General features: G+C 54.0%; 6 protein-coding genes and 2 pseudogenes across 6 annotated transcripts, besides 6 other annotated features; all 8 read right to left on the bottom strand.

The window, feature by feature from the left end:
- Positions 1-15,145: part of a sequence feature (areas not merged during assembly with more than two copies in the genome that could not be assigned to a particular haplotype) that runs on past the window's edge.
- On the bottom strand, positions 579-1,751 carry Tc00.1047053511553.100 (mucin-associated surface protein (MASP), putative; the record flags this gene model as incomplete). The annotated part of the gene is made up of 1 exon (XM_808786.1): positions 579-1,751. The coding sequence occupies one exon, from the start codon at positions 1,749-1,751 to the stop codon at positions 579-581; it is 1,173 nt and encodes a 390-aa protein (XP_813879.1).
- Positions 1,953-2,046: a sequence feature (T-rich).
- Tc00.1047053511553.90 (mucin TcMUCII, putative) lies at positions 2,315-2,932 on the bottom strand (the record flags this gene model as incomplete). The annotated part of the gene is made up of 1 exon (XM_808785.1): positions 2,315-2,932. One exon carries the CDS (start codon positions 2,930-2,932, stop codon positions 2,315-2,317), a length of 618 nt encoding a protein of 205 aa, XP_813878.1.
- Positions 2,427-2,484: a microsatellite.
- Positions 3,957-4,412, bottom strand: Tc00.1047053511553.80 (hypothetical protein, conserved; the record flags this gene model as incomplete). The annotated part of the gene is made up of 1 exon (XM_808784.1): positions 3,957-4,412. One exon carries the CDS (start codon positions 4,410-4,412, stop codon positions 3,957-3,959), a length of 456 nt encoding a protein of 151 aa, XP_813877.1.
- On the bottom strand, positions 5,322-6,662 carry Tc00.1047053511553.71 (annotated as a pseudogene).
- Positions 6,929-7,636, bottom strand: Tc00.1047053511553.60 (uncharacterized protein; the record flags this gene model as incomplete). Its single annotated transcript, XM_808783.1, has 1 exon — positions 6,929-7,636. One exon carries the CDS (start codon positions 7,634-7,636, stop codon positions 6,929-6,931), a length of 708 nt encoding a protein of 235 aa, XP_813876.1.
- On the bottom strand, positions 7,968-8,906 carry Tc00.1047053511553.45 (annotated as a pseudogene).
- Positions 9,460-10,740, bottom strand: Tc00.1047053511553.30 (mucin-associated surface protein (MASP), putative; the record flags this gene model as incomplete). The annotated part of the gene is made up of 1 exon (XM_808782.1): positions 9,460-10,740. The coding sequence occupies one exon, from the start codon at positions 10,738-10,740 to the stop codon at positions 9,460-9,462; it is 1,281 nt and encodes a 426-aa protein (XP_813875.1).
- Positions 9,652-9,840: a sequence feature (GA-rich).
- Positions 10,139-10,228: a sequence feature (GA-rich).
- On the bottom strand, positions 12,759-13,604 carry Tc00.1047053511553.10 (mucin-associated surface protein (MASP), putative; the record flags this gene model as incomplete). The annotated part of the gene is made up of 1 exon (XM_808781.1): positions 12,759-13,604. One exon carries the CDS (start codon positions 13,602-13,604, stop codon positions 12,759-12,761), a length of 846 nt encoding a protein of 281 aa, XP_813874.1.
- Positions 14,204-14,245: a sequence feature (AT_rich).

Here is a 15,145-nt window from a genome sequence, read left to right as displayed (position 1 = left end):
GCAGGGGCAGCCCACGTGTGTGCGACACGGCTTATGTGCATTTGCCTGTGTGTTTGTCAGCGCCTATACATGCAGAGCAGCTGTGCGGCACAAGAGAGTCCAAATAAAGCAACGGCAGAGAAAAGGAGATAGCACACACGCAAATGACTCATATCATTACCCACACGCAGCTTGCGGAATGGGTGCTCTCAACCACAACACAAGCAGAGATTCAAAACAAAACAAAAAGCCGAAGCGTTGGACGACCAGCGCACACACTCCCATTGCTCCCGTAAAGCAAAACACACACACAGGGAGAGAGAGAGAGAGAGGTCGCCCACTCAATGCAATGGAAACAAAACAGAAACAGTTACGGTGCTCCGCCCATGCAGCCAGGCAGGACGGCAGCGGTGCGTGTGGTGCAAAAGAGAGCACCAACGGGCATGCATGGGTGTGCATGCAATATATACAATGGGCACATTATGTGTGTGCTTCGTGGGGTGAGGTGAGGGCGAGAGTCCATGCAAGGGGACACACACAGAGAGAGAGAGACGGACGAGTGTGTGTGCGGGCGGTGCATGGCTCTCTCTCACTCACTCTCACGCGGCCACCACCGCAGCAGCAGCCGCACACGCAACAACAGGAAGAAGAATCAAAAGATGAGAGGTGGTGTGGGGTATCGCGGTGCTGCCGTCACTGTCGCCAGGTATCGCCGTGTCATTTGTTTTGACTGTGTTAATTGGTGCTGTTGGGATTTCTGCACTCTGGGATGTCGCATTCTCCGTGCCTTCTGATGCGTCTTCAGGATCGGGGGTCGTACTGAGGTGTGCGATTCCTTCACTGGAGGAGTGGTTCAAGCCGTTTGTGGCCGGATTGCTTTCTGAGCCATCGTCAGACTGCAGGGCCGTAGCTGCTGTGGGCCTGCTTTTACGGTAGCCATTTATTACCGTCTCACTCGTGTTTGCGGCTTTATTGACTGGTGATTGTAATTCTTTCTCCACACCTGTCGTAGATTTGACTTTTCTGCCACCATCTTCCATTTCGATTTGGCCTTCTCTGGCGGCAGGCAGTTCAGTAATCCCTGAGCCATCCTCCCTTCCCTCACCGTTGTCAAAACCACGCCCACCTGTAGATAGGGATGATGGATTAGCGTCCGTTGTACTCTTGGCTGGTGCACCCTCCAACAAACCCAATGAAACTTGTTGTTGAACTCCAATTCCCGGCGAACTGTCAGTTAAGGGGTTCACCACTTCACTTTCTTGAGTTCCACCCGGTGGATGTACCCGTGGGTTCTGTTCGCCAGTCAGATTCGATCCAGACACCGTCAATAAAGTGCTTCCAGGCTTTTCTTTAGATTTATCGTCTTTTTTTTCTTCAGCCTTTTTCTCTTTTCCACCTCCTTCCACACCAGCAACTCCATCCATTCCTTCCGAAGTTTTTCCTGCAAGAGTATGTGTTGCTTCCTGCTGAGGCTTAATCGGAGTGCTTTTCTTGGTATCTAACACAGGTGCAGATCCTTCTTCTTCACTACTACGCTCCATTTCTTCCTTTCCAGAAACTCCTTCACCTTCATCTTCAGCAAAGTCGGATTTTACCGGAGGTAACGGTGACAGAACTGTTGGTGGCGACTCAAGCGAGATTCCACCACGACTCGCAGAATCACCGGATGTACCGTCAACATCAGGCTCCGACGATACTACCACCGCAGCACCGCACCACAGCACGCAGAGGGCGCACACCAGCAGCACACGGCCAGTCATCATCATCGCCATCACTCCTGTCACTTGCGTGTAGCCTTCAGCACAAACTAACTCCCCGTCAACAAAGAGGAAGCAAAAAAAGAGACAAGTCAGTCAACGACGCACAGTCACCACACAGTGACAAATGATATCAGCTTGCACACACCATGAGGCAGTTGGAATCAGTGGGAGGACAAAACGCAAAAAAACACAGCCCCGCAGTAATTGATCAGCAAGAAAAACACAGAAGAAACAATTAAAAACAAAACAACAGTAAACAAACAGCAATAAAGTAAAAACAAGTAGAAGCACACAAAAAAAAAAAAAACAGCTGCTCCAAATATCTCCAATGCGCATGCACCAGCACACAGAAATGCGTCCACGCAAACAGTTGTGTGCGTGTAGTACATACGAGTGTGTCTGGGATGCGTTCAACGTGATAAATGTGGAAAACAACACGGAGCACACAGCAGGGCAGCAGAAGCAAATGAAGCAAAACACAATCATAATCACTCTTACTTTATACATCGGACAACAGTAGACGCGCACAAATCCCCGTGGCTGAGTGCTGTCACGCACAGCCCACACACACCTCTTCAGCCCAGAGTGGTGTACGCCAGCGCGGATGCGGCGAGCAGCAGCGGGGCACACACCCACGCAGAGCTGCTGAGGCTGCCATCGATTTCGCGAAGACGTGACGGTGCGCGGGTGGTCGTCGTGGTTGGCGCCATTGTTGTAGTTGTGGTCGTTGTGGTGGTCGTGGTTGGTGCCTGTTCCTTAACTTCTTTACCAACTAGCGCCAATTCATTATTATGCTCCGGATTATTTACATCTGACTTATCGGAATCACCTGTTGATCCTGGTGAAAGACTATTCACTTCTGATGCCTCTGGCTGAGCAGTCGCACCTCTTCCATCTTGCGAAGTGGGCAGTTCACTTGGTCCTTCTTCTGTACCTGTCGATGTTGGAGTTGCTGGAGCAGAAGCGGTCGTCGATTGTCTCTCTGACAAATTGGGCTCCATATCTGAACTCTGTCCATTATCTTCCGTAACTTTTGCTCCTGTAATTTGGGAATCGCTTGAACTCCCTGAATCCTGGGGCGTTGGACCCTGTCCAACTTCAACAGTTGTATCTTCACTCCCTGTCGCGCCCACGGAAGGGCAGCAGCACAGGGCGAGCACCAGCAGGGCGCACAGCAGACGGCACGTCATCATCGTGAGTGTGGTCGTTCAGTGGTGTGGAGCTGATCTGCACAGTGAGGGACATGGAGAGCAACAGGGGAGACGAGAGGTGCGGCAGAAACACACAGAGAGGGCACACCACATGAGGAGAGGGCAGCAGCCAGGCATGCACCGTACGCCGCACACCACGCACGACACACACTCCAATCCACGGCAGCAGGCACACACACACACAGCCCTGCCGCAACACCAACACACAGATGGAGGAGGGAGAAGCAAACAGGAGCGGCACACAAGGCTCCACCGCATGAACATACGGCGAGAGCGGTCCGTCGTGTCGGCACCCCTCACGGAGGGTACGCACACACACAAGAGAATAGGTGCAGCTCGCACACAGCAACACAAAAGCAAAGTAACAATAAAAAAAGGAGATCCCGCACACCACGTGGATTGTTGGTCCACGGGAAGTGCAGCCAACATTCATCAGAAAAACAATTCAGTTGCCTTCGGCCTTCCTTCATATTCAGCGCACACCACTTCATGCAGGCCTGGGCACCGCAGCAGCAGCACGCATACGTGACAACAAGATGCAAAGGATGGGAAGTGGTGTGGGAGACCGCGGTGCTGCTGCGGCTGTCGGCGGTGGTCGCTGTTCCTTTTTCATTAGTGACTGATCTTGTTGTAAATTCTTCCGGCTGTTTGTCTGGGAGTGATGTTAAAAAACAATTGTTTCCCTGGGAGTCATTTGATTTCTCTCCCGTCCCGTCGATTTCTGTGCTCGCTGGTGGTGTGGTAGGTCGCTGGAGTCGGCGGGACTCTGACAGGACTGCCAGCACCATCTGACTGAAATTGTTCTGCCGTGTTCTCGTCCCCAGTCCCACTGCACCAGCTGCTGGGGGCGGTGCAGCAGTCATGCAAGAAGCACCAGCAATGGGCTGGGGTGTCGGCCGCATCAATCAATGGGTGTGTCCGCAATCGACAGGGACATGTATCGACAGAGACGTCTGCACCGACGCTCGGGGATGGGGAACAAAGACGCCAAACGGAACAGTGCATGTCACCCCGGAAAATCCGCAAGGCGTATTGGCGCGGGCTGCGTCGTGGTTTCGCCGTGAGACGTCGTGTAGTAGCATGATGCTGCGTTGCTGCCGTGGCGATGGAAATGAATGGCGGTGCGAGTGGCGTTCTCGTCGTGCGTCCCCTCCTGCCACTCCTTGCAGTAAACCCATTGCCTGAGTGCATTTAATTCCGCCTGAGAAGCCAATTCAAAAATGTTCTTTCCTCTAAATGTATTGTACTCGTAACTGGCCACAGTCGCCGGCAATGCCTCCAGCGGATACACCTGCGATGCACGGTCAACGCAATCCACATCCACTCGTCGTGCACCATCCAACACCATCTTTTCCCTGGAGCTATGAACAACACCGGGCACACGCTTCTTTTCGGCCGTCCACGGCATGCGCCTGCGGTGAGGATCCGGAGAAATTCCCATTCCTTTTGTGTCCAAAGTCATGGAGCTGCCGCCGTTAAGCGCGTCCCGGCGAGGGCAACAACAGCCTGCCGCAGCACTCACGAATGCCCACCTGTTGATTCCTGCGTAAAAAAAAATAGATAATGGAGGGAAAAGCGTGCACAAATGCCCCGGCAAGAAAGGTCAGCACCAGTGGATGAACACTGAAGCCGTGGGTGCATGCTCCACAAATGTCCTTCCTTTTTTATCCGCATTCATCGTGGCAGAGAAATGGCCCGCAACCGCACACGCGAGAATACAAAAGCAAAAGGCGAGCAGCGCAGCCGTTGAAACACACACACGCGCATCGTATGGAACACTTCATGGAGAGGAACGGAATGCAGGAAGAAGCGCACACAATCCCCATGGACACCCGCAATCGTGTGTGTTTGTATATTTCCCACTCTTTGGCCCTCGATGCATTCCTGTGCGTGTCTCGCCCGTGAGTCACAGTGCCGTGGGGTGCCAAGTCCCTGCACAAACACACCTCAGAACGCGGCAACGAGGCTCCCCAATGACCACCTCACGGCCATACCTTTTGGATATCTCATGGACCGAGCGCCTCTCGCTGCAGGCCACACCACACAAAACAAACAGCACAATGCGCTGAGGAGTTGTGAGGGCAATCGTCCCACCACCGCCACCCAGAACAGGATGATTCTCCCATTTGCCACCACACCCTTGAAATGACCCGGCGTTGTCCCCTCATGCTCCACTGTTTTGACCACAACTCGCGCCATTTGGCCCTATCACATGATCGCGCTGAACCGATGCCAACGACAGCCCAACCCGCAGCGTCCTATTCCTGTTCGTCGTCTCCATAAGCATGCAGGCCTGCTTCAGAAACGGATCCTCGTCCGTCGCGGCGTTGCTCGCAGAGGCACTCGTGCTCCGTTCGCTCTGCGCCGACGCCGTGCTGTATTGTTGCACGCTACCGGCCCTCCTCGTCACATGCTCAAGGTTCGCAGACAAATGGGCGTCGGGCGTCAGTCCACCGTCTTGGGTCAGCTGCTGCCCCTTGACCTCCGTCAACTCGTCGGTGCTGCTCGCAGCCACAGGCAACAGGAGAAGGCGCAGACGCACTGGCCGGGGCATCGCGGCATCCCTCGCCAGGCGCCGCACGCCATCCAGTTATTTCCTGAGGGGTTTGTGCCCAACGGCGATGTCTTGTTCCACCTCCCGCACCTCCGCCAATCGCTTCTCCCGGTACTGTGCCACAAGCCTCGCGCAAAAAATCGATGTGCAGCGACAGTCTGGCTTGCCTCTCCCAAAACTCCGGCGGAGCCCGCACCGCACTGCTCAACTCCGCAAGCTTGGCCTTCGGCTCCACGCCCTGCGCCAATCCCGGGTGATACGCGTGGAGTTTTTTCAGCGCCACCGAAAGCTCCACGCACTGCGCAAGAAAACAATGACGGTAGGAGCGCCGGTACACATCTTCCCCACCAATTACTGCCGCTTCGGGTCCACCCCCAGACAATTCCTACGGGTCCGCTCATACACTTTCTTCCCCAGCGGCATCAGGTCATCAAGCAGACACTGACATGTGCGTTGGTGAATCAGCGGCATCACCGTGACACAGCCCCAATCAACGATGATCCGCACCGGGTTGCCGCGGCTGTCGGCGCCCCTAAGTGAAATCCTCTTTGTCGTGGCAGAGCGTGACAAACCCATGGCAGATACTGCCACTGTTTTGTTGGCAAATGCCGGGCACACTGTTGTTCATGGCGTAAAAAGCCGCCACAAGACGTGACGCCGCAACATCCACAACGGACTCTCGAGTCGGAGGCGACAGCAGCGACAGCAGCTGAGGGAACCCATTCTGCATGCTGAGGTGGAACACCAGCACCTCAAAGGCAGTAAAATCTAACATAATGTCCTTGGAACGCATCGCCCTCGGCGCTATCCGAGCCCACACGAGTTGCTGAGGACTGCGATGCGGGGTGCACCTCAGCGCAAAGATGTGTGCATCTCTGTACGGAACCTTTGCCATCCAATCCTCAACCACGCGGCTCACAGACGCATCCTCCACGGAAAAAAGTAGGGTGCGGGGCTACTCATAATCGGCAGCTGCGGCGTCATGAGCTCCTCGAGCAGCATCACGCCGTGTTCCATGAGATCATGGAGACGCAGTGACCTGCTCAGCACAGACGCAGCATGGGCATCGCAGAAAAAAACTTTAAACGATCCATGAACGGCGTCAAGCATCTGATGGAATATATAATCCCGCACACAACCACAAACGCCATTGCTGGACTCACACAGCTGCCCCGCTTCCGTCGGCCTTGACCGCACCAACCCGCCACGCATAATATGTCAATTAGAAGTCACACAGACAATGTGCTTGGATGTGTGTGTCTTGTGTGCGCAGATTCCACTCGCACCGTTTTTGTTTATTTGCGTCTCAGAAAATCTAACAAACACACAAGCAATGCCATACGACCATCTGGTGCCCCCAACATCGGCAACCAACACGAGGGGAGCTATGTGCACCGGAAATACCACCAATCTCAAATAAAAGGTCAAACAGAGCGGACACAGCACATGCATATAGAGAACGGCACCCATTGAAATGGATGTTTTTCTATTGGACATACAATGGTGGGTGCAGGCCACGCAGGAGGAAGCTCAGTCGCCTCGCAACGCAACGCCATCCACACCGCAAATCCATAGAGTGTTGCCACGGCGGCAGCAGAGGCAAGCAGAAGAAGCAGCGGACAGGGACAAGCAGCAGCAGCAGTGTCATTACCGGGAGTCGGAGGCGTGTCCTGCCTGCCGTCCGTCTCGCTGCTTCGGTCCCTGCCGCCGAGAGAAGCTTCTTGCGGTCTGTCGGGGCATCCTGGCTGGATCCACTTCTCCTCTGGCGACGGATTCACCTGAGGAGCAGCTAAGTCGACATCCTTCGGTGGTGTGCCGCGGTCGGTCTCAATGCTCTCCGCAACAGGGACGGAAGCCCCCTGGCAATCCTTGTTCAGTGGATGCCGGTGAAACCGTCCTGCTCCACATGCTCTCTCCTCGCCGTCCCACGGAACCACTGGAAGTAGGCTACCGCTGCTGGCAGATATCGTGCACAACTGCGCGTGGTCACGGCAAATAACGTTTCCCCCATCGTAGGGCGGAGTGGCCCAAGCAATCGTCGCCCCGTCCGCGCATGGGACACAACGGGCGTTACCCTTTTCAGTCACTTCCAGATGCACTTGCATGCCGAGGCACCCCAATGCCGCATGCATGGCAGCACCGAGATGCGTCTCCTCCGAGCCACTCGCATCCGTCGTGTTGGTGGAAGCGTGTCCAGACACCACGAAGAGGGCTCATCCCCAGGCATCGCAGAGAAATATTCTCCCCTCCCAAATAACACCCTCAATATTCCTCACATCCAGTGCGGAATCAGTGATGGGGCAACGGCCCATCGAGTGTTTTGCTGACATCTCATGGATACTCCCCAAACACCAACCAATGGAATAACGATCCGACGCGCAGCGTCTGGCAGGAACGCCCAATGCGCAGAGCATGTAGCAATATTCACTCATGTTCAGTGCGGAGCACTTCCTCTCTGCAGCCGTCTGCACCCACAATCGGTGCCATCCACTCATCCCTAGCGTGGCGCTGCGACCGGTGCGGCTCCAGCTTCCTCCCGTCCCCATCGCCATCCTGCAGTTCCAAGCCATCAATGTCGTCGCAGTCGTGGCGCTCCCTCACAGCCATCGCGGCATTCGTCGAGTGCACCACCACCGACAGCGCTCTGCCACGCACACCGACAACATTCCTCACCATGCTGCGGCCACCCATGTGCGGGCAGGTGAACCCTAGAGCATGGGCCAACAGGTGCGCGGCGTTGCGGGTGACGATGCGTCCGTGAAATAAAACGGCCGAGCAATTTGCATGGCGCCAGCGACTGGACGGCCATCCTCCAGCGTGGCGCACCGCAGTGCCCACACAGCACCCAGCACAGCAGCCACGCACTGCGCGATGACAGAATTGGCAACACCAGTGGAACAATGCCCAGCAGTCACCGTGCACCGACTGCAAACGCTGCCCGTGGCAAGTGGGGGCACAATCAACGGACCCTCCAGTGGCCGGACGAGCAGACGATCCGAATGCAGTTACACAGCAGCAGGGACAGTCTCCTCGGCAACGAGGTTACCGTGTGCAGCGGATAGAACACTATCCTCAGAGTGGCGATTGTCATTCATTAGATTCATTGCGTGAGACCAGGAGAAGACGCAGCGCCTCCTGATGTCACACGGGTCTGTTTTTGACGTCTTGACGCGGACGGGCACCCATGGGTCCTTCCAGACGCCGCTGCACAACTGCAACGCATCCTCCGCCCTGAGATGCATTTTCCTCACCGTAAACAAGATAAACCTCGCCGTCGGAGGAGACCACATCGTCACGAAATAAGGAATACTTCAGGGTGAAAGCAAGCCATCCGCTGGCAAATCACATCGCACAGATCATCACAAACAGAAGAAGCAGCGCTGCTGGCCGTGGAGTGGCATTGATCAAATGACGCATGGCGTATGTCAAAGAAAAGCTAATTGGCCTTACAAGAATACGAGAAACTGACACTTCCTCAACAAAAACAAAACAATAGAAAAATAAAAACAAAAATTCAGGTGTTCGCAGTAAAAGCAACCCAATAATCCACAAAAAAAAAGGTAATGGGTGCACTCAACCACAACACAAGTAAAACAATAAAAGAGAACAAGAAAAAAAAGCGTGGGACGACCAGCGCACACACTCTCATTGCTCCCGTAAAGCAAAACACACACACAGGGAGAGAGAGAGGTCGCCCACTCAACGCAATGGAAACAAAAACAGTTAGGGTGCTCCGCCCATGCAGCCAGGCAGGACGGCAGCGGTGCGTGTGGTGCAAAAAAGAGCACCAACGGGCCTGCATGGGTGTGCATGCATATATACAATGGGCACATTATGTGTGTGCTTCGTGGGATGAGGTGAGGGCGAGAGTCCATGCAAGGGGACACACACACACAGAGAGTGAGAGAAGGACGAGTGTGTGTGCGGGTGGTGCACGGCTCTCTCTCCCTCACTCTCACGCGGCCACCACCGCAGCAGCAGCCGCACACGCAACAAGAAGAAGCAAAAGAGGGGAGGTGGTGTGGGAGACAGCGGTGCTGCTGTCACTTTCGCCAGGTTTGGTAATGTTATTCATGTTGATATTTTTGAATGCGGCCGTTTTTTCAACGTCTGCCTCTTTTTTGGCTGTTGGTTCTGCTCCATCCGTTTCTTTTTCTTCGTTTTTGCTTTGTACGTGTTGTACCTCCTTATCCTTTTGCTCTTCTTTCGTCGTTTTCTCTGGTGTTGTTGGCGTTTCTTCTTTTAATTTTTCTGCGGTGGTTCTTTGTTCCTCTTTCGTTTCTGTTTCCTCCGCTTTTTCTTCCGCCTTTTGTTTTTCCCCTTCCGCTGCATCTTCCGTGGAAATTATTTCCGCTGCTACATTCTCTCTCAGCTTTACTGCTGGTGGCTCTTGCACTGTCTTTTCATGGGTTTGTCTCTTTCCTCCAACATCGTCACGAGTCAACTCGACACTTTTGGGATTCTCGACGTCGACGGAAACAACAGGCGGAGAGGCTGCGGCCGCTTCAGTCAATTTATTGCCGGCAACAACATTTCCATTTTCTTTTCCAGTGCCTCCTGATGCCCTTTGTCCAGTACCTGCTTTCTGCTTTCCTTGTTCTTGACTTCCATCAGATGTCCCGCTTCCTGCATTATCATCTTCTTCTTCATCGGTTTCTTCAACTTCCTCGTCCTCTTCCTCTTCGCTTTTCTCCTTTGTGCCTTCATCGTCACTTTCCTTTTTTATTAATCCTTCACTTCCTTTATCCGGCGTACCAGGAGGCTGTGCGGAACTTGTTGGCTTCCCTTCTCCAGTTGTAATAACTGCTGATCCTGGCACTGAATTCGGCGATGATTCCAACGGTTGTTGATCCGGCAACTGAGCGACACTCCCTGTTAGTGTTTGTGGAGAAGATTCATGATTGTGTTCAAGTTCCTCAGCGTTCTCAGCAGCAACAACGACAAACTGTTGAGGCCTCCAATGACCGCGGCCATCCACAACGGCACGCACACCGTCCGTCCCCTGACGCACGCATTCCTCCACGGCAGACGCATTCGCACCGTCTCCTGTCCTCCTGCTGACCTCCTCCGCGCATTCACTCCGCAGCTGAGCGCGCCACCGCAAGAGCGAATACTCAACCGCACTGCCATCGGCATCCCCACCGCAGGCACCGTAGGCCACAATTCCAAATACACCGCACCACAGCACGCAGAGGGCACACACCAGCAGCACACGGCCAGTCATCATCATCGCCATCACTCCTGTCACTTGCGTGCAGCCTTCAGCACAAACTAACTCCCCGTCAAAAAGGAGCAAAAGCAAAGGGTGAGAGACAAGTCACACAGTCACGCACCACCACAACAATTAGGTGGACGCCGCTCAACAACAACAACAACAAAAAGAAAAGAAGTGCTCCTCGCCATTGTCCCGTTCCTCACACCCCCACAGTTACTATTACCGTTATTCTCTCTACTCAGTCCCTCACAGGCACGCCACGCTCACTTGAACACACGCCCCTCCAGCACAGGCCTCGGGATCGCCGGGCCCTCCCAGCACAGGTAGTCCGTGATGCGCTCCCGCTGCGCCGCGACGTCGGCGACCTCCTCCCAGTCGAACAGCTCCGTGTCCTCCACGTCCTCCACAATCGCCGGCATGCCCCGGCCGCGGAACACCCACAGCGCCACAATGTCGTGCCGCCTCTCCTCCCCAATGATGAGTGCAACGCCGAACGCGTACTAGCGCACGTGCTCCATGCGCTGGAACCACCCGCGGATCAGGTTGGCCGTCATGAACTGCATCTCGGTGTCCTCGTTGTGCTTGGAGCAGACCCTCCCATCCTCTCGATCCACGGCCTGGGTGCTGCGAGAGGCTGCCAAGAGGAGCCACTTTTGTGGAGGATCCAAATGTGCGGAAACAACGGCCACCCTCACTCCCTCACACCTCCGCTCCCTCCACTCGCCCGCACACAAGGGCGGTGTCATGGGGAAGGGAAGCCCGCCGCACAGCGCATGCACAAGGGCACAAACAAAAGCAATGCCATCCACGTCGCACCGCAAGATAGAGCCATGCGCCCAGCACACACACGGCCGCAAAGAGAGGGACGTGACGCATCCAGGTCCACGGTGCTGTTTTTTCCTTTCTTCCCCAACGAACTGGAATTACGCCCCATTCTCACAGTGAGGCACGGCGCATACCATCTTCTCCCTTCCGACTGCACTCAGCAGGCCGCGTCCAGTCACCCTCGTGCCATCGCAATGGGGAGCACAAACAATCGTCGTCGCGGACCATCGGTGCCACTAGCAGGAAAGAAGAAGTGGAGGCATGTCAGTAGCAAAGCCAGCAGAGGAACACTCAACGGGAGACGGTAAAAAAAAGTGACAGTGAGTACGGCACAAACAAAAAACAAGCCACAGGTATTTACAAAAAAAAAAAAAAAAAATTGTGAGTCCAACAGAACTTACAGAATAAAAAGCTTGTTCAGGCAGGACTGTCATTTCATGTGCCTAGAAGCACATGACGACCGTTTGTATACATTTTGCCCGCACAAAAATGGAAACTAAAAAACAGAACTTGCTGTTCCATGAGCCCTCACAACACCCTTCACACTTCATTGCGGCATCCGGCCTGTTCCTCCAATCCTCGTTTCGCGCGGTCCGTGGGACGCACAGCAATGAGACCGGCACCGCGTGTGGGCAAGAAAAACCAAAACAAAGAGGGAGAAACACGTCACTCGCGACAGTGTACAGCTTCAACAATTGAAAAAGAAAAGCATTATTAAAACAAAACACTAAAATCAAAATAAAAACAACGAAGAAACAATCACATACAAAAAGGAAACATGCAGGCGTCACCACAGCAAAAAAAAGTGAGGGGTAATGGGAGTATGCCTATCCAACCACAACACAAGCAGAGATTCAAAACAAAAGAAAGGCCGAGGCGTGGGACGACCAGCGCACACATCCTCATTGCTCCCGTAAAGCAAAACACATACACAGGGAGAGAGAGAGAGAGAGGTCGCCCACTCAATGCAATAAAAACAAAACAGAAACAGTCACGATGCTCCGCCCATGCAGCCAGGCAGGACGGCAGCGGTGCGTGTCGTGCAAAAGAGAGCACCAACGGGCCTGCATGGGTGTGCATGCAATATATACAATGGGCACATTATGTGTGTGCTTCGTGGGATGAGGTGAGGGCGAGAGTCCATGCAAGGGGACACACACAGAGAGAGAGAAAAGGGCGAGTGTGTGTGCGGGCGGTGCACGGCTCTCTCTCACTCACTCCCACGCGGACACCACCGCAGCAGCAGCCGCACACGCAACAAGAAGAAGCAAAAGAGGGGAGGTGGTGTGAGAGACCGCGGTGCTGCCGTCACTGTCGCCAGGTGTCGCCGTATGATTTGTTTGAGTAGTTCCTGTTGATTGGGGTGATGCCTCACTCATTTTGACGGTGTTGCTCCCACTTTCGTCGGGCGGCGTAATGGAACTTGTTTGAGTGGTAATGGCCGGTGCGGCTGTGGAAGCTTCCAAGGGTTGTTCCAAAGAAGGAGTAACATTTTCACGTTCGTGCCCCTCATCTGACGGTGCTGCAACAATAATTTCAGTACTCCTCGAAGTATCTTCTCTGCGTTCCTCACTATTACTGCTGACGGTATTGTTGTTACTTGAAGCAGGTGGCGGATTATTTCTCTCTGGAACTCCACCTAATGCATGCTTCCTCTCCTCTTGACCGAGTGACGCCCCCGGTTCCTCTGGTGGATCTTCGTTTTGTTCATCTTGCCGCTGTTCTCCCGATGATTGTGAAGGTGTCACTGGATCCTTGTGTTCGTGGTCGGATTGCGTCTGCTGTTTTGTTGATTCAATCTCTGAGGCAGCTTCCAATGACGATATCCCGGGTGCGGAACCCTCAAATTTCTTCAGCTCTGTTTTCTCTACGGAAGGGTTTCCTGCTCCACCAGGTGCCGTACGACCAGTGTCTTTGTCGGTAACAACACCACCGCTTGCAGAAATAACAGGTGGCTCGACAACAGGTACCACCTCGTCAGCAAAGACACCGCCGGCACCGCACCACAGCACGCAGAGGGCACACACCAGCAGCACACGGCCAGTCATCATCATCGCCATCACTCCTGTCACTTGCGTGTAGCCTACAGCACAAAATAACTCCAACTCAACGCAGAGCAAAAGCAAAAAAAAGACACGGCAGCTACACCACGCACAGTGACAAATGGCAATGCACGCACCATGAGGCAGTTGGAATCAGTACAATTGCAGAACTCACAAAACGCCCCGCAAACCAGAAGTTAAAAATGCAGTAAAAAAGAACAACGACAGAGTTGAGAGTCCGGCATGACTCCCAAAAAATAAAAACAAAAAATCGATCAGGCACGACTTTTATTTTATGTGCCAAGCAACGCAATATAGACGACCATTTTTTTGTGTATACATATGCCTTGCAAAAATAGCAGAAAATAATATGAGAAAAAAAGAGATCTTGCTACTCCACCAGCCCACACAACATCCCTCACGTTTCGTCCGGCATCCGGCCTGTTCCTCCAATCCTCCTTTCGTGCAGTCCGTGGGACGCACAGCCGCAGGGCCGGCACCGCGTGTGGACAAAAAAGAAAACAAGATGGAAAATACGTCACTCATGACAAAGTACTGCAAACGAGCATTGGGGGAAAACACAGGGATGCTGATTATTCCAATAGGGCAAAAGCAGCAAAAATAAATAAATAAAAGAAATAAAAAAAACTTAAATTATTGAAAAAACTCAGTGGGTAATGCTGGCAAGCTGCACGGTTATTGTTCCACGAAAAACCGCAGTTCCACCCTCCCTCACACTTCAGCAGAGTGCCGCAGTGCCCCACAGCCCCAGAATCAGAAGCAACAACACCCGAGACACACACCCATGCACGGTGCTCTCACCAATTTCGGCCATGGCCAACAAATCCGTGAAATGCCCGTACTCACAAAAACCGTTGCGCACAAGTGATGCTGCGTTGTACTCCGATGCGATCTCTGGTTTCCCAGACGTTGTGCGCAAATAATCCTGTGCGGCATCAGCGCCACCCGACACGTTATCACTCGTTCAGCATTTGCTAGGGCTGTGCTGGGCTCAGGCGTGGCTGTTGTACCATCCAGGGGCATTAGATCGCTGTTGCTGAGTGAATCGGGGTCGCTGTCCGTGCCCACGGCAGTGCGGCATACGTGTCCTATTCATGGTCAACGTCTTGTTATTCGCTGGCGACTGTCTTGGCGGTGGACGGCTCGTCGTCTCTCGCTGAGCGTGCATCTGAGTCCGCTGCGCTGCCACTTGACTCCCCGGAGAGCCGCGCTCCCTGTCGGGCCTCACCGCGCAGCTTCTGGCAGCCTTGCATGCTCCTGCCGAGCGGAGTGTCCTGCCACTGAGCATGGCCACAGACAGTTTTCAGTTCCCCGTCTGGCAGCAGCATCCCAATCGCCCACACGAGTTCCTGCCGCCACAGACTCCCTCTCGGCGATGGAGGCGCTCCGCCTTGGCCCGCTGGCGGTGCACAACGACGTCACCGAGAGGAGTTCCACCGTGCCGCTTTCACTGGCGGATCGAGGTCGCGCTGTTTGCTCCACATTTTCCCCATGACACTGCGGAATCCCACGCAACGGACAGCGGACGCTGACGCCGT

This window comes from Trypanosoma cruzi, genomic scaffold, assembly GCF_000209065.1.
Source record: "Trypanosoma cruzi strain CL Brener 1047053517137 genomic scaffold, whole genome shotgun sequence".
Taxonomy (NCBI): Eukaryota; Euglenozoa; class Kinetoplastea; order Trypanosomatida; family Trypanosomatidae; genus Trypanosoma; species Trypanosoma cruzi.
This window is presented reverse-complemented; position numbering and strand designations above follow the sequence as displayed.